The sequence below is a fragment of the Sturnira hondurensis genome, unplaced genomic scaffold (assembly GCF_014824575.4).
Source record: "Sturnira hondurensis isolate 20B ecotype Veracruz unplaced genomic scaffold, ASM1482457v3 Scaffold0022910, whole genome shotgun sequence".
In the NCBI taxonomy this organism is placed as follows: domain Eukaryota; kingdom Metazoa; phylum Chordata; class Mammalia; order Chiroptera; family Phyllostomidae; genus Sturnira; species Sturnira hondurensis.
This window is the reverse complement of record NW_028095541.1, coordinates 10,131,614-10,150,610: the sequence shown is the minus strand read 5'-3', so window position 1 is coordinate 10,150,610 and position 18,997 is coordinate 10,131,614. Positions and strand designations below refer to the sequence as shown.

General features: G+C 43.4%; 1 protein-coding gene across 1 annotated transcript in view; it reads left to right on the top strand.

The window, feature by feature from the left end:
- Positions 1–14,083, top strand: part of ALOX5AP (arachidonate 5-lipoxygenase activating protein) — a 30,592-nt gene extending 16,509 nt beyond the window's left edge. The window contains exons 4-5 of the mRNA XM_037037117.1: positions 5,365–5,446; positions 13,607–14,083. Of these exons, the coding sequence (XP_036893012.1) occupies positions 5,365–5,446; positions 13,607–13,769 (245 nt within the window). The 3' untranslated portion in view covers positions 13,770–14,083. The remainder of the gene's footprint in view (positions 1–5,364; positions 5,447–13,606) is intronic.
- The last annotated feature ends 4,914 nt before the right edge of the window (positions 14,084–18,997 follow it).

Here is an 18,997-nt window from a genome sequence, read left to right as displayed (position 1 = left end):
CATTGTTCCCTCTCTGGTCCCTCACCCACAGGCAGCACTGCAGCGCAACAGAGAGGGTTGCCTTGCCCTGGTGAATACCTAAGGCCCTGCCCCCTTATAAATTATCACGTGCTCTGAGGCAAAAAAATATAGCCCAAATGAAAGAACAGAGCAAAGCTTCAGAAAGAGGGCTAGGGGATGAGGAGATAGCCAGCCTATCTGATGGAGAATTTAAAGCCCTGGTAACCAAAATGCTCACAGATCTGATTGAGCTTGGTCAAAAAACAAATGAAAAATACCCAAAATGAAATAAAGCAAAATATTTAGGGAACCAACAATGGCAGGAATAAAAAACAGGACTCAAAGCAATGATTTGGAATAAAAGGAATCGGAACAGAATGAAGAAACAAGAATTCAAAGATGAGGGGAGGCTGAGGAGTCTCTGGTACAACCTAAAACATTCCAATATCCAAATTATAGGGGTGCCAGAAGGAGAATAACAACATCAAGAAATTGAAAATTTATTTGAACAAACAATGAAGAAAAACTCCCCCAATCTGGCGAAGGCAATAGACTTCCAGGAAGTCCAGGAAGCCCAGAGAGTCCCAAACAAGTTGGACCCAAAGAGAAACATACCAAGGCACATCATCAAGTTACCCAAGATTAAAGACAAGGAGAGAATCCCAAAAGAAGCAAGAGGAAAGGAGAGAGTTACTTACAAAGTAGTTCCCATAACACTATCAGCTGATTTCTCAAAAGAAACCTTGCAGGCCAGAAAGGGCTGGAAAGAAGTATTTGAAGTCATGAAAGGCAAGGACATACATCCAAGAATACTCTATCCAGCAAAGCTATAATTTAGAATGGAAGTGCAGATAAAGTGCTTCCCAGATAAGGTCAATTTAAAGGAGTTCATCATCACCAAGCCCTTATTACATGAAATGTTAAAGGGACTTATCTAAGAAAAAGTAGATAAAAATATGAATAGTGAAATGACAACAAACACACAACTATCAACAAATGAACCTAAAAGAAAAGTAAAACAATGAAAACAAAAACTAAGCAAACAACTAAAACAGGAACAGAATCAGGGAAATGGACATCACATGGAGAGATTTCAGTGGGGTGGGGGAATGGAGGAATAGGGGGAAAATAGGGAGGAAGAAGCATAATTACTAGGCATAAAATAGATGGGGAGAGATAAAAAATGGTATAGGAAACAGAGGACTCAGAGAACTTATATGTACAACCCATGGACATGAACTGAGGTGAGGGGGAATGCCGGAGGGTTGAGGGGCAGGGCAAAGTGGGGATAAAGGGGGAAAATTGGGAAAACTGTAATAGCATAATCAATAAAAAATACTTTGCAAAAGAGAGAGAGAATCTTAAAAGCAGCAAGAGAAAAGCAGTTAGTTACCTTCAGGGGAATTCCCTAAAACTGTCAGCTGATTTCTCAAAAGAAACTGCAGGCCAGATGGTATTGGCAAGAAATATCCAAAGTGATAAAAAGCAAGGACCTACAGTCAAGATTGTTTTAAGCAGGACTTCCGCCAAGATGGAGGCATAGGTGGAAACACTGTGCCTTCTCCCACAACCAAGTTTGAATACAACAAAGGTTTGGAAAACAAAGATACAGCCAAAGAACAGGAAATTGAATTATACGGAAGTCCGACTACATCTAATCATGCAACTGGCACGGTAAGAGGGGCGGAGCCAGCAGGGTCAGGGTTGGGCAAGACAGATCCCCTGACCTAGGCACGCAAGTGGCCCGGACCCAGTCAGGGTGAGGGGCAGACTGACCACGGTCGCACATTCGTGCACAGTGAGACAGACCACTCAGGCCCCAGGGGGTGAGGGCTGACGGTGGTGGCACACTCGAGTGCAGTGGGACGAAACGCCTGGGCCCGGTGATGGTCGCAGCTGCGGCACCTGTAGCTGCAGCAGCGGCAGGCGGTAGACAGGATGCCGCTGTTCCTCTTTGACCCCGCCCCCACATACAACATCACAACCCAGCGACTTAGTTGCCCTGCTCTAGTGAACACCTAGGGCTCTGATCCTGCTACATAACAGGCACGAACAGCCCAAAAGATGGCGCAAGAAGAACTCAAAGCCCCAGAGCCCATAACTCTCGGCAACCGATAAATTGCCAGCCTCTCAGAAGCACAATTCAAGACACTGTTTATCAGGATGCTCACAGAACTGGTTGATTATAGTCATAAATTAGAGGAATATATGAAGGCTAAACTAATTGAAATGAAGGGAGATGTCCAGGAAACCAATAGCGATGGAAAGGAAACTGGGACTCAAATCAATGGAATGGACCAGAAGGAAGAACAAAACATCCCACCAGAAAGGAATGAAGAAATGAGAATTCAAAAAAATGAGGAGAGGCTTAGGAACCTCCAGGACATCTTTAAACGTTCCAACATCCGGATTATAGGGGTACCAGAAGGGGGAAAGAAACAGCCACGAGTGGAAAACGTATTTGAACAAATAATAAAGGAGAACTTCCCCAGTCTGGCAAAGGAAATAGACTTCCAGGAAATCCAGGAAGCTCAGAGAGTGCCAAAGAAGTTGGACCCAAGAAGGAACACACCAAGGCACATCATAATTACATTAGCCAAGACCAAAATGAAGGAGAGAATCCTAGAAGCAGCAAGGGATAAGGGGACAGTCACCTACAAAGGAGTACCCATCAGACTGTCAGCGGATTTCTCAAAAGAGACCTTACAGGCAAGAAGGGGCTGGAAAGAAGTATTCCAAGTCATGAAATCCAAAGACCTACAGCCAAGATTGCTTTATCCAGCAAAACTTTCATTTAGAATGGAAGGACAGATAAAGTGCTTCTCAGATAAGGTCAAGTTCAAGGAGTTCATCATCACCAAGCCCTTATTATATGAAATGCTAAAGGGACTTATCTAAGAAAAAGAAGATGAAAAATATGAACAGTGAAAGGACAGCAAACTCACAGTTATTAACAACCACACCTAAAACAAAAGCAAACCAAGAGGACAGCTAGATCAGGAGTGGAACCATAGAAATGAAGAAGAACACATGGAGGGTTAGCAACAGGGGAATGGGAGGAGGAGAAGGGGGGAGAGGGCACAGAAAATAGCATAGATGGTAGGTAGAAAATAGATAGGGGGAGGGCATGAATAGTGGGGGAAATATAGAAACTAAAGAACTTGAGACACATGGTTATAAACTAAGGGGGGGGAGAATGGTGGGGGAGGGAGTGTGCAGGTGGAGGGGAATGAAGGAGGAGGAATAGAACAACCATAATGGTATAATCAATAAAATATATTTTAAAAAAGATTGTTCTAAGCAGCAAAGACACTTAGAATCAAAGGACAGATAAATAGCTTCCCAGACAGGAAAAAAACTAAGAGTTCATTTTCACCAAACCATTATTATGTGAAATGTTAAAGGGACTTATTTAAGAAAAAGAAGAAGATCAAAAACTATGAACAATAAAATGGCGAAAAATACCTACTAACAATTGATTCTAAAAAAACAAACTAAGCAAACAAGAAGAACAGAGATGGAATCATAGATACGGAGATCATTTTGGTGGTTGCCAAATGGGAGGATGTTGTGAGGGAATGGGTGAAGAGTTGATGGGATTAAGAAGTACAAATGTATAGTTGCATAATAGCCACGGGGGTGTAAAATGCAGTATAGGAAATGAAGTAGCCAAAGTTCTCATGCATAAGATCCATGGACATGGACAATGGTGGGGGGATTACCTGAGAGGGTGGGGGTTGCTGAGTGGAGGGGGGTAGAGGGGGAAATATCAGGACTGCTGGAATAGCATAATCAATAAAATAAAAACTTAAATGGAAACCAAGGTAATATTTTTTGGTCCCCTTTGGAGACTGGCACTGTGTCAGGTAGAAGCTTGGTATGGCCTGGCCAGTGTCCATGCTGTGGCCCAGTAGGTGTATCAGAAAAGGCTGCTAGTGTTCTTTGATGAACCATTTAGTCCTAATCACCTCCTCCCTCTTCATAAAGTATGTAGAGTGGATATTATTTTCCCTAGCATCTTTGAGGAAGGACACTGGGTTCAGAGGGATTAGGTCATTTGCTCAAGGTTACTGAGCTGGTGAATGACAAACCAGGATGAGAGCCTGGTCTTTTGGGCTGTATCCTGGATTTTTCACAAGTAGCCTTTTACTTTATTCATTCACACAATACACGTACTCTGTGACAAGCTTTGTGCTGGACACACAGTGACCAGTAAAGAGATGGTAGGGATGCCCACAGCAGCTGAAAAGATAAACCACAGAAATTCAGTGAATGAATAAATTATAGCCAAAAGTGAGAGGTGCCGTGCAGGAAAAGCATAAAAGCAGTGATAGAGAGAGAGGTGAGGGATGGCAGCAGAAACCACTCAGGGGCACCTTGTGGCCTCTTTCTCATGATGCTGTCAGTAAGGTCACTATTTATTTTCCACTTTCTATCCTGAGTTACATGAAGAACATGTCCTGCAAGACTTGAAAAACCAAGTCAAAATATGCTTATTTTAGGAGTTATGATGCATTTTATGTTTTTGATGGTACTTGATGTAGATGAATCTAAAGTTGTTCCAGCTAGACGAATACAAAGGGAATGTAGGTATGTCAGAGCCTGGGACCATGAATTCCCTGTTTAAACACATGTGAGCATTGCTAGGGGAATAAAATGTCAGCAAACCCCGTTTGATAATTGTCATATCTTACCAATGTAGTAATGGTAGAATTTCTTAGTTGAAAGGAACCTCAAAAAACACCTCGTCTCTAGAAGCTGAAAAATGCAAGGAAACAGGTTCTGCCCTAAATCCTCTGGAAGGAATGCAGACATGCCGAAACCTGGATTTTAGCCCCATGAGACCCATTTTGGACTTGTGACATCTAGATAATAAATTTGTCTTGCTATAAGGCATTGAGTTTGTGGCTGCTTGCTACAGCTGCCATTGAAAATTTCAGACAGTCACCATGTGTACTCACAGGGTCACTTAAGTGAGATGGTCTACTTTCCCTTTGATGGTGTACTGGGGTGCCTTTTTCTCCACATCTGCACCAATGTGTTGTTTGTTGATTTATTGATGATAGCCGTTCTGACAGGTGTGAGGTGATATCTCATTGTGGTTTTAATTTGCATTTCTCTGATGATTAGTGATGTCGAGCATCATTTATTATGCCTTTTGGCTATCTGTAACATCACTATTACTAAAATTCTTAGATATCTTTCAGCCATAGGTTGTTTGCTGAAGCTCACATCAGCCTGGATAGTTAGAGCCTGAGGCCTCTGCTAGATTTCGTGAGGAACAGTAATTGCACAATGACGGCCTTTACTTTTTAGCCTGTTTTGACATCTACAACACTAAGGTGTTTTTCTTTTTTCATTTAGTTCCTGCTGCCTTTGCTGGGCTGATGTACCTGTTCGTGAGGCAAAAGTACTTTGTCGGCTACCTAGGAGAGAGGACTCAGAGGTAGGCTCTGGGAGTGTTTAAGAACCACAGAGCAGTCACATTTGTTGAGCAGGAAGAGTGATAATTTACGATCGTATTCTGCATAGCATTTGAGGGCCTGGGGGACCACTTGGCATAGGAGGGTCTAGGCTGACTAGGCTCCTTCCTTCTTTCCTCCCTGAATTTTGGGGGCTCTGAGAAGACAAATGGGGGACTTGGCTAGTGTTTCCATTGCACGATTCCTGTCCATGGTGTTGGATTCACAAAAGGTGTTTTAATGCCAAGTGCTACACATTCCTTGCAATCCCATACTCTCTATCCCACCCTTCATAGCTGGGGCTTGAGTGAAACATTTCATTGTTTTCCCAGAGAAATGAGAACTAAAGCTTGCACCTTGTGATAAGTTCTATTGAGTAACAGAGCTTCTAGGGACCACCAGACGGAAGGTTGAGAACATAAGATACAATCACAGGCAGAGGATGGAGACCCAGAATAGAGTCACCATTGCATGGGTTATAGATGGTGCCAAAGCAGCAGTTAACACTCCCACTATACCTGGACTGGGAAGACTGAGTCTAGTAAAATAAATGATGGTTTTTACAGAAGAAACATCTGAGTGACTGGTATGCCTAAGAGAACAAAATTCCTAACATTGCGGAGGGCATCTAAGAGCCAGAAATTTGTTCTGGGAGGCCAAGCCCAGCCTTCCTCTCCATTTTTCTTCCTTGTCGAGTTTCACACTCCACCTGGCCTTTTACAATAGCACACTTCTTTAGTGGTTAATGGGCCCTCCATTTAGATAGCATCCTTCAGTGGTGACAAAGAGGTGACATCCGAGGACGTCGGCAGGTGAAAGCATTACTTCTGAGAAACTAGGAACCCCAGAACTAAATGACTTTGTGACTTGGTGGTGAGCAACAGCCAGAAAAGAATGGCTTCTTCCAGCAATTCTTTCCCAGTGCTCAGGCCTCCTTCACTCCTCTCTAGAGGTCATCCCATTTATCCTCTAAAACCACAATTCCATTATCTTTCTCATCCTTATCAATACTGTCCCAAGGATGTCCTTTATTCCCTTTGACCTTGGAGAGCCTCTATTCTGTTGTCCCCAGGAGATACCTGCTGTCAGGAGTTGAGGTTGTGGGGGAGTGTCTATCAATAAAATAAGGGGGCTCTGTTCTTGTGGGCTGGCTCCCCATGTAGCTCGTCTTCCTTCTCAAAGTGCTAGGGATTTGACCAGGTCACAGTTTTTCTTTTTATCTGTCACCACTTGTCTGAGACCTTAAAGCTGCTTTAATACTAAGACAACCTGTGGTACATGACAAAATTTTCCATTTACTCATAGGTTCTTTTTATTTTATTTTATTTTATTTTATTAAATATATTTTATTGATTATACCATTACAGTTGTTCTATTCCCCCCCTTCATTCCCCTCCACCCGCACCCTCCCTCCCCCACCATTCTCCCCCCCTTAGTTTATAACCACGTGTCTCATGTTCTTTAGGTTCTATATTTCCCCCACTATTCTCACCCTCCCCACTACCTATTTTCTACCTACCATCTATGCTATTTTCTGTGCCTTCTCCCCCCTTCTCCTCCTCCCACTCCCCTGTTTCTAACCCTCCATGTGTTCTTCATTTCTATGGTTCCACTCCTGATCTAGCTGTCCTCTTGGTTTGCTTTTGTTTTAGGTGTGGTTGTTAATAACTGTGTGTTTGCTGTCCTTTCACTGTTCATATTTTTCATCTTCTTTTTCTTATATAAGTCCCTTTAGCATTTCATATAATAAGGGCTTGGTGATGATGAACTCCTTGAACTTGACCTTATCTGAGAAGCACTTTATCTGTCCTTCCATTCTAAATGAAAGTTTTGCTGGATAAAGCAATCTTGGCTGTAGGTCTTTGGATTTCATGACTTGGAATACTTCTTTCCAGCCCCTTCTTGCCTGTAAGGTCTCTTTTGAGAAATCCGCTGACAGTCTGATGGGTACTCCTTTGTAGGTGACTGTCCCCTTATCCCTTGATGCTTCTAGGATTCTCTCCTTCATTTTAGTCTTGGCTAATGTAATTATGATGTGCCTTGGTGTGTTCCTTCTTGGGTCCAACTTCTTTGGGACTCTCTGAGCTTCCTGGATTTCCTGGAAGTCTATTTCCTTTGCCAGACTGGGGAAGTTCTCCTTTATTATTTGTTCAAATAAGTTTTCCACTCGTGGGTGTTTCCTTCCCCCTTCTGGTACCCCTATAATCTGGATGTTGGAACGTTTAAAGATGTCCTGGAGGTTCCTAAGCCTCTCCTCATTTTTTTGAATTCTCATTTCTTCATTCCTTTCTGGTTGGATGTTTTGTTCTTCCTTCTGGTCCACTCGATTGATTTGAGTCCCAGTTTCCTTTCCATCGCTATTTGTTTTCCTGGACATCTCCCTTCATTTCAATTAGTTTAGCCTTCATATGTTCCTCCAATTTGTGACTGTACTCTACCAATTCTGTGAGTATCCTGATAAATAGTGTTTTAAATTGGGCTTCTGAGAGCCTGGCAATCTGTTGGTCGCTTAGAGTTATTGGCTCTGGGACTTTTGAGTTCTTCTTGCGCCATCCTTTGGGCTGTTCGTGCCTGTTAAGTAGCAGGAACGGAGCCCTAGGTTTTCACCAGAGCAGGGCAATTAAGTCGCTGGGTTGTGACGTTGTATGTGGGGGCGGGGTCAAAGAGGGACAATGGCTTCCCTCCGGCACCCGCCGCTGCGACCCCCACCAGCACCGCAGCCACCACCATCACCAGGGCCACGCGCCCCGCTCCACGGCACGCGAGTGTGCCACCGCTGTCAGCCCTCCACCACTGGGTTTGCTCCCTGGGGCCTGTGTGGTCCGTCTCACTGCGCGCGAATGTGCGACCTTGGTCAGTCTGTTCCGCACCCCGACTAGTTCTGGGCTGCCTGTGCTCCTAGGTCTGTCCTGCCTGACCCAGCTCTGCTGCTGGCTCCACCTCTTACCGTCCTTGTTGAATGGTTTTTAGCTGTCGGACTTCCGTATAATTCGTTTTTCTGGCCTCTGGGTGTGTGTTAGTTCTCCAAAACTTTTGTTGTATCCAAACTTGGTTGTGGGAGAAGGCACAGTGTTTCCACCTATGCCTCCATCTTGGCGGAAGTCCAGGTTCTTTTTATTTTAAAGGTAATCACTGCTAGGAAATGGACAATAGAATATGGACTTGAAATCTGAAAAATATTTGATTTCTCCAGATCTCACTGAAATGCAAATGGCCTGACCTCTTAAATCCTTCCCTGGCCTCTCTCATCACGTGATATAAGAAGATCCTACCACCCCTCCCCATGGTCGTTACTTCTCAGTCATGGTGCTCTTGCCTGCTGACACTAAGCATGGTCTCACAGTGCTTCTGAGCAACTGTCTTACATAGAAATGATACACTATATACTGGATGAGATGTCCAGTCCTAATCTAGACCAAAATGTACCTGGGGTAGATGCAAGCTTGAGGGGCTTTGTGGCGAGATCCAAAGGGATTTTAATAATGCCTTGGGGATTTGCTTTAGTTCTTGGCCTCACCATGGAGGAAAGTCCTGCTCAGTGGAGCTCCTTCAATAAAATCTCTCCCTTGGGCTCTAGATCATCTCTGCTTCTCTCCAGAAAGTTGCTTTGGCCTATCAATTTGGCTCCCCTTCAGAAGTTCCACTGTCAATTTTGGTGCAGTGGGTAGGAAAGATGTTCCTTGGTGTCTCCCCCTCTCATTCATTCAGCATCCACTTAGTAAATGTTTGATGACCACCTGCTTTGAGCCATTCTCCTAAGGAGACCCTGGGGATCAGGGAAAAGGGTAAGTCCAGAAATACTAAACTACCAGCATAATAATGGGCATAGTTTTCAAAAGAACTGATCCCTCCCAGTCATTTTCCTCTTTAGGGTCAATATTTTAGAGCCTCGGGCCCCACCCTCCCTAAATGTGGACCATGGGGTTATTTCACCATAGTTGGAGAACAAACATGCTTCTTGTGGAAGTCCTGGGTGAGCATGTGGGTATCAAGGTTGGAATTTTCAAAGTAAAACCCACTAACCAACTGCACCAGACTTGCCTGGGGTGGCAGATTTCCAAGCACCTCCTTAGATGCCTGGAATGAGAATACGTCCAGTAGAGACTCAGAAATCTGCATTTTAACAACTTTTGGGGGGTGATTCTTATATACATGGAGTTTGGGCACCATAGAAGGCTAATCAGTCTTCTTTTCTTTCTTTCTTTCTTTTTTTTTTAGATTTTATGTATTTAATTATCTTTAGAGGGAAAGGAGGGAGAGAAACATCAATGTATGGTTGCCTTTTGTGCGTCCCCTGCTGGGAGTTGGCCTGCAGGGAACCGGCCTGCAACCCAGGCATGTGCCCTGACTGGGAATCAAACCACGATCCTCTGGTTCGTAAGTCCACGCTCAATCCACTGAGCTATACCAGCCAGGGCTTCAGGCTTCTTTTCTTAGAATGATCCATTCATGTGGCATACACTTATGGAAGGCCTGATTTATTGGGGACAAGCAGGTGAATGAAGGAGATAGTATTCTGCTTTCATAGATCGTACAATTCTTTTCCCGTTAGAAGTTATCAGGCTTATGGTGATATTTCCTTATTGAAAAGAACAGAGTTTAAAGCCAGAGAGACCATCAGGTTTTCTTTTTCTACCCATAGTTTCTGTACATTTTTGTGTGAGGTGGGGAGAGGGTCTGAGAGTTGTCCAAGGCTACACTGCAGAGACCTGCAGCTGAAGCTCAGGTCTCCAGACGCCTGGGTTCACCTCTCCCTACCACCTCTCTGCTTCCTGGAAGTTTTAGGCATATTCAAAATGGAAATTGTTTGGCACGATGCCTCTTAATGTTTTCCTGTAGATTTTATATTGTATGTGTTGAGGGGTAGGGGCACATTTGCCCCCATCAAAGCTTATAAGCAAATCCTAGTCTCCCAAATCTGAAGGAGTCCTCAGGAAACCAGTGTGGTAGAAAGAGCAGGACTCATGCAGGCAGATTTCAGTTCCCACTCTGCTTATTCCTGGCTGTGTGACCTTAAACAGACCATTCAACCCATCCGGTTTTGGTTTCCCCACCTAGAAAATTCGTTAATCATACCTCACAGAATGGTTCTGAGAGTTAAATGAAGACAAAGGTATAAAGCACTTCTATAGATTTCTACAACCCTGGTTTCTACAGATGCTTAATTGTTTCATTCTGACCTTCCCTACCCCATGTAGAGAGAACTATGCATAAACATTTGTTTATTTATTTATTTATTTACATAATTATTAAAAAATTTTTCAATCATGGTTGAAATTCAATATTACATTAAGTTCAGGCACATAGCATAATGGTTAGACATTTATATAACTTGTGAAGTGATTCCCCCAATAAGTCTAGTACTTACTTGGCACCATATGCAGTTAGTACAATATTATTGACTATATTCCCTATGCTGTACTTTACATCTCTGTGACTATTTTCTAACTGGCAATTTGTATTTTTTAATCATGCCAGTATTTTTACCTCCTAACCCCTCTTCCATCTGGCAACCACCAGTTTGCTCTCTGTATCTACGAATCTGTTTCTCTTTTGATTGCTCATTTATTTTGTTTTTAAAAATTCCACGTATAAGTGAAATCATATGGTATTTGTCTCTCTCTGTCTGACTTATTTCACTTACCTCTAAGTCCATCCATGTTGTTGCAAATGGTAAGATTTTATTCCTTTAAAATATTCCATTATGTATACATGTATGTACCACATCTTTATCCATTTGTCTATCCATGGACACTTAGGTTGCTTCCATATCTTGGCTATTGTATATGAAATGTCCTTCTTCATCTATTGTTACGGCCTTTGTTTTAAAGTCTATCTTGTCTGAAGTAAATAAGTTTCCATTTGCATGAAATATCTTTCTTCATCCCTTTACTTTCAGTCTGTGTGTGTCTTTTGACCTGAAGTAGGCCTTTTGTAATATGTATGGGTTCTGTTTTCTTATTCATTCAGCACCTCTGTGTCTTTTGATTAGACCATTTAACCCATTTACACTTAAAGTATTATTGATAAGTATGTAGTTATTGCCATTTTATTATGTATATATATATAAATTATAACATATAATATATATAAAATATATATAAAGATTAATTTGGGGGAGAGGGGAAGGGAAGAAGGAAAGAAACATCAAAGTGTAATGGCCTCTCAAATACCTGCTACTGGGGACCTGGCCTGCACTGGCAACCCTTTGGTCCACAGGCTGGAACTAAATCTGCTGAGGCACACCAGCCAGGGCTGTTATTTATGTTTTTGATCTTTTCTTCTTCTTCTTCTTTTTAAAGAAGTCTCTTTGACGTTTCTTGTAATACTGGTTTGGTGGTGATAAACTCTTTTAACTCTTTCTTGTTTGGGATGTACATTCACTTTCAGAAATGTTAAACGGGAAGCCATGGTGGTTCAAAGGCTGATGGCCAGCATGTGCCTGGTTGGGACCCCTTGCTCTTCCTCTGTGCTCTGCCTCATTGCAGGTTTCCTGTGGCTTTGCTTGAGCCTGGGGCAGCTCTTTATTTGTGTACATGCTGTCCACTCCCAGGGCCATAGCCCATCTCCATGCCTAAGACACTGAAAAATGCATCAGTGAAGTGCCCAGCTGGGGACCCCATTCACACTTGGCCTTGCACATCATGGGCATGTGCTGAGTTCTCCTTGCACAGCCTGAGAAGAGTTAAAGCACCATGGACATATCTCTTTGGGAGTCATTTGGCTTGAGACCTTTTCAAAACCCTGCCCATATTAAAAGGACTGCTATTCCATGAGGAGGCATCAGCATTCCACTCCTCACCACAGACTCACCTGGAGTACATTCCAAACAGCTCCACAGAAACCCCCTCCTTTGCTTCTGTAATGAGCATGCGATGGTCTTATTCATGTGGTAAATTGGAGCCACCACAGTATTTGACTTTTCTTAATTTAATGCCTCTGCACCCTCTGTTCTCTGTCTGAAAAAATAGACTCCTTTACTTTCTCTTCGCATTCTTACCAGAATTAGGAGGTCAGTCAGTACTTGCTTGTGAGGGCCACCATAATATAGTTCCACACACTGCGGGGCTCAAACAACAGAAATTTAGTATCTCACAGTTCTGAATGTCACTTTCCTCTGAGGCCTCATTCCTTGCCTTGTTGTGTAGATGATCATCTTCTCCCTGTGTCTTCACATGGTCATCTCACCATCAGATTGAGTTAGGGTCCGCCTTAGTGCCCTCCTTTTGTCTTCCCAACCTCTTTAAAGACCTTATCTCCAATATTCTGAGCTACGGAAGTTTAGGACTTCAACGTGTGAGTTTGGATAGGACACAATTCAGCACGTAATTCCTTCTTTGGGGACCATATCCCTCACCCTCCCAGTTCAGAGATAGGAGTTCTCAATACCTGAGCATGACTGTGAACCAAGAAAACCAGGAAGAGAACATTGCTGGCCAAGGAGCAAGGCATCTCAGTGATCAGGTGCTTCTCAAACTTGAATGTGCCCAGGAGTCACCAGAGAGCTTGTCAGAAGGCAGATTCTGATCCCACAGACCTGGGAGGGGGCCTGGGATTCTGCATTTTTCAGTAGCAGGAAGGTTGATATTCAACTGCTGAATGCTTTTCAAACTCTTGACAGAGGACATTATGGGTTACATTGTGAAACTTTGGGGTCCCCTTCAAAAAGATAAAACTTTTAACATGAAACCTGTGGGAACCAAATTTTGCTTTCTGATTATAGCAAGAATCAGTCTTAGTGGCATTAACTCACCTGTTCAGCTTAGCTACCTGTTCTTGTTAAGGAATCCTGGTTGCCAAATCAATCACTTGCCTATCTCATGCCTCAAACCGGGCACCTGGCCTGCAACCCAGGCATGTGCCTTGACCACAAACCAAACCTGTGACCCTTTGGTTCACAGGCCAGCACTCAACCCACTGAACCACGCAAGCCAGGGTGAGGTCTAGGCTCTTTAGCTGGATTTTGAAATATGTTCAATGGCTAATAATAGCCAAGACATTCTCATTCTTCATATGAAGTAAATGGAGCATTTGTGAGTGAAAAGAGCTGTAATTTAACTCCCCTGTATTTCAAGGTGATGATGTCTTTTTGTTCAATGGGTGTCATCTGTGCAGCTTCTACAGGTTTCTTTTTCCTTTTCCAGCACACCTGGCTACATATTTGGGAAGCGTATCATACTGTTCCTGTTCCTCATGTCCGTTGCTGGCATATTCAACTATTACCTCATCCTATACTTCGGAAGTGACTTTGAAAACTACATAAAGACGATCACCACCACCATCTCTCCTCTGCTTCTCATTCCCTAACTCTCCACTGAATACAGGCTTGGTGCTCTCATCTGATCAATACCTGGGAGTCAACATCATTCAACCCTTGGAGAGATGCAGCTCCACTTAGATAAGAAGTAAATCTAATGACCATCTGGGCCTCACAGCTTGAGTTTACCTTGTTTTTCCGGAAAAAAATAATTCTGCATTAGCTCTGTCCCTTGAAAATGGCAGTGAACCCAGATCTGTTACTCAGACCCACTCTGTATGTTCCTTGGCTTACCCTGCTTTCTGAAGATGTTTTGAGACTGGATTTGTGTTTTCCTACAATAAAATGCAGAGGCAGGTTTTAAGCTGGTGGTTGAGTTTTTTGGTGGGTCTTTTGCTACAGTTGGACAACTAATGTATTTTCCTCAACCTAAATAATGAAAATAAGACATACACTATTTTTAAACACACACACACACACACACACACACACACACACATACACACACAGCTGGAAGGATATTCAGCAAAATGACAACTGTGATTATTTCTGGGTGAAGAGAGTTGGGCTAAGTTTTATTCTCTTATTCATATTATCATGTATATATGAAACTTCTTAATGGGTAAATACCACTAAACAAAGAAAGAGAAGAGAAACAACTAAAGCCTTGCCTCTTCCAAGAAGCCTTCCCTATCTCCAGGTTGGTTTCTATATTGTCCTCTGACCTCTTCCAGCACCATATACACGTCTCAGCCACAGCAAATCCATATTACCATGTAAAGATATTTATTAGAATATGCCACTCTGCTCCACTAAATCATCAGCTCTTTAATATTCCCAAAGTCCTGTTTCTTTCCTTTCCTTTCTTTTTTTGTGCTATGCTCATGGACAGGCACCTAGCAGGTACCAATAACTCCAACTATTTGGGAACTTGAACAAACATCCTGATAAATGTTATATTGTAGAGGACTGTAGGTGTGAGTTTTATGAGATTAAAATGTGTTTTTTTCCTAAAGATTTTAATAGCAATAAATTGTGGGGAAATACAGAAGAAAGAAAGAAAGAAAGAAAGAAAGAAAGAAAGAAAGAAAGAAAGAAAGAAAGAAAGAAAGACTTCCGCCAAGATGGAGGCATAGGTGGAAACACTGTGCCTTCTCTCACAACCAAGTTTGAACACAACAAAGGTTTAGTAAACAAAGATGCAGCCAAAGAACAGAAAACTGAACTATACGGAAGTCCAACAACAACAAACCATTCAACTGGGACCAGTAAGAGGGGCAGAGCCAGCAGCGGAGCAGGGTTGAGCAAGAAGGATCCCTCAACCCAGGCGCACAGGCAGCCAGGGTAGCATCGTGCACCCAGTGAGGGTGCGGGACAGGCTGACCTTGGTTGCACATTTGCGTGCACAAATAAACCAGCAGAGTGAGCAGTGAGACAGACCGTGGGGCCCTGGCGGTGGGAGGAGGCAGAGGGGACCACCATTGATTTCCTTTGACCCCGCCCCCACATACAGCGCCACGGCCCAGAGACAGGGTCGCCTGGCCCTGGTGAACACCTAGGGCTCCGTTCCTCATATGTAACAGGCATGAACAGTCCAAAATATGGCTCAAGAAGAACTCAAAGCCCCAGAGCCCATAACTATAAGCAACCAAGAAATAGTGAACCTCTCAGATGCACAGTTCAAAATACTGGTGATCAGGATGCTCACAGAACTGGTTGATTATAGTCACAAATTAGAGGAACATATGAAGGCTAAACTAATTGAAATGAAGGGAAATGCACAGGAAACCAATAGTGCTGGAAAGGAAACGGACTCAAATCAATCGAGTGGACCAGAAGGAAGAACAAAACATCCAACCAGAAAAGAATAAAGAAACAAGAATTCAAAAAAGTGAGGATAGGCTGAGGAACCTCCAGGACATCTTTAAATGTTCCGACATCCGAATTATAGGGGTACCAGAAGGGGAAAAGAAACAGCCGTGAGTGGAAAACACATTTGAACAAATAATAAAAGGAGAACTTCCCCAGTCTGGCAAAGGAAATAGACTTCCGGGAAATCCAGGAAGCTCAGAGAGTGCCAAAGAAGTTGGACCCAAGAAGGAACACACCAAGGCACATCATAAGTACATTGCCCAAGATTAAAATGAAGGAGAGAATCCTAGAAGCAGCAAGAGATAAGGGAACAGTCACCTACAAAGGAGTGCCCATCAGACTGTCAGCGGATTTCTCAAAAGAGACCTTACAGGCAAGAAGAGGCTGGAAAGAAGTATTCCAAGTCATGAAATCCAAAGACCTACAGCCAAGATTGCTTTATCCAGCAAAGCTTTCATTTAGAATGGAAGGAGATATAAAGTGCTTCTCAGACAAGATCAAGTTCAAGGAGTTCATCATCACCAAGCCCTTATTCTATGAAATGTTAAAGGGACTTATCTAAGAAAAAGAAGATGAAAAGTATGAACAGTGAAAGGACAGCAAACTCGCAGTTATTAACAACTACACCTAAAACAAAAGCAAACCAAGAGGACAGCTGGATCAGGAGCGAACCATAGAAATGAAGAACACATGGAGGGTTAGCAACAGGGGAGTGGAGGAGAAGGGGGAGAAAGTACAGAAAATAGCATAGATGGTAGGTAGAAAATAGATGGGGGGAGGGCAAGAATAGTGGGGGAAATATAGAATCTAAAGAACTTGAGACACATGGTCATAAACTAAAGGGGGGGAATGGTGGGGGAGGGGTTGTGCAGGGTGAAGGGGAGTGAAGGGGGAGAATGAGACAACTGTAATAGCATAATCAATAAAATACATTTAAAAAAAAATAAAATAAAAAAGGAAATCAAGAAAGAGAAAGAGAGAGAAAGAAAGAAAGAGAAAGAAAAAAGAAAGAAAGAGGAAAGGAAAGGAAAGGAAAGGAAAGGAAAGGAAAGGAAAGGAAAGGAAAGGAAAGGAAAGGAAAGGAAAGGAAAGAACACTATGCTTCCTACAGGCAAACAGACTCCCTTAAGAATTGTTTGTTGACTGTGTGCCCCTCATTATATTATTCAGTTTAAAATATGCTCTAACTCAGTGTCCGTGCCTGTGATAAGGCCCATTGTAGGTATCCCAAATAGCGGTTGAACATGTGAAGTCATTAACTACTGGGCTCATGGATTGCAGGCTGGCAGCATTTAATAAAATATGTATGTTGAGCCTTTTCCCATATTGTGGGCAGACTCCAGTGATCCAACTACTGTCATACCAAGTGTCCCTTGGCACAGAGAGCACAATTTGGAAGATGGCCAGGTGTGATTAAAAGTCTAGAACACCCAACAAGGGGAAGCCAGCTCCTCCTACAGGGGAGTCAGCTTATCAGGGTTTAACTCTCTTGGTTGAGGGGACCAGCAATAAGGGTGGGTACCCTTAATCCCCAGCTGAGTCTTGTGAGGGTCCCAACCTTAAGCAGGAAGTAGCGGATCCAGGGGTTGAATCTCTCCCAACTTCCTGAGTTGCCTAGTGGAGGAGTGAGCAAATGGAGACGTGGAGTCTGGCCTGTGTGACAGCCAGGTCAGTGTGCTTCATATGTGATGTCAAGGCAGCAGACCTCTGGATTCAGGGGAAAAGCCCCCATCGGGCAGTTCCCTAGGCCTGTCTGATGGCTGCAGCTCCACCTGAGCTTTCACTCCAAACCCCATCCAGCAGAAACTTCTTAGTGTCAATTGCTTTTGTAAAGTTGCTTCTTTTAGCTCCCTGTCAAGAGTAGGACTTGACTATCCTAGTAGAGCATTTCTTTTCTCCTGGGGGACAGGAAAGGTCACAGCAAACTGCAGGGTGGAAGTGACCCCTAGGCCTGCCTCAGCCTGGGCTTGGTTTGCACAGTGGCAGGGTGATGGATTGTCCCAGCATGCCTGTGGCTGAGGAGTTTCTGGGAGGTGGGGCTTTCAGTTTTAAAACTGGGACAGTCCTGGGAAAACCAAGATGAATTTGTCTCCCTAAGGGTAGACTAGGCCAGAATATTCCCAGTGGAGCCTGGGGACACCTTAGCTCCTAGAGGCCACACTATCCAAAATGACCATAGGACCTTAGAGTGCGAGGAGGGGAAATGAAGAGATGGCCCGATAGGGGGTCTGTGGACAGTAGCCTGGATAGAGTGTGTGGAACTGAGAGAACTTGGGGTTAAGATGTGGCTGCAGCAGGCTTCCCAGTTACAAAGAAATAGGTCTCAGGTGCACAACTCCTGCAGGAAGGGCTCCTCCTCTGACTGGAGGCAACACTGAAGTGGTGAATTCTCTGCAGAGTTCTGGGCCTGGGCTGAATCCACCCCATCCTCAGTTCTGCAACTTCTTCCTAAGCTTCAGTTTTCTATACATTAAACTGGGATAATAGTGCCAAGTTTACAGAGTTGTTATGAAATATAGTGAGATAAAGCAATTAAAATGGTTAGTACATAATAAGTGTTGAGTATTACTCTGATCTGTTATTGCTATATTGGTTGTATTTATTATGATCTTATTGTGTTAGTTTTCTATTGCTGCATAACAAATTCCCACAAAGTGGCTTAGAACCACATACGTTTACAATCTCACAGTTTCCATTGGTCAGAGGACATCAGGGCTGAGCTAGTCCTCTGCTCAGAGTCTTGCCAAGCCTAAGTCAATGTGTCGGTCTGAGCTGTGGTCTCTGCTGAGGCTTAGGGTTCTCTTCCAGGCTCTCCAATTGTTGTCTCAGTGCTTTTCCGTTGTAGGGCTGAGGCCCTCAGTTACTGGAAGCCCCTTCCCTGACTCATGGCCTTCTCCACAACATAGTGGTTTTATTCTTTCAGGCCAACAAGAAAGCATCTTTGGTGGGGTTTTTTTTTTTTACTTCTGACCTGCAGACCCACTTTTACAGGGCTCACCTGATTAGGCCAGGCCCACCCAGGACAAGCTCTTCTTTGATTTAACTTAAAGTCAACTGATTGGAGACCTTAGAGCTGCAAAATCCCTTCACCTTGATGTTATCATGTAGCTTAGTAAAATCACACTCATAGGGCAGGGATCATTTAGGACTCTGATGCCCTATCCTGCCTTCTAGACTCACAGAGGCCAGAGGGAGCAGCATAGACAATGGGATTGTGGGTGCTCTGGGCAGAAGCAGACCAGAGAGTGTGGCTCTATTGTGTTAAATAAAATGTATTATTAGAATTAATTCCACCTGTTTCTTTGTACTTTTCTTAGTGTGGCTATTAGAACATTTTAAATCACACATGAGGCTTGTACGTTATATTTCTGTAGGACAGCATGGATCCAGTTCTGCAGGAGACGAC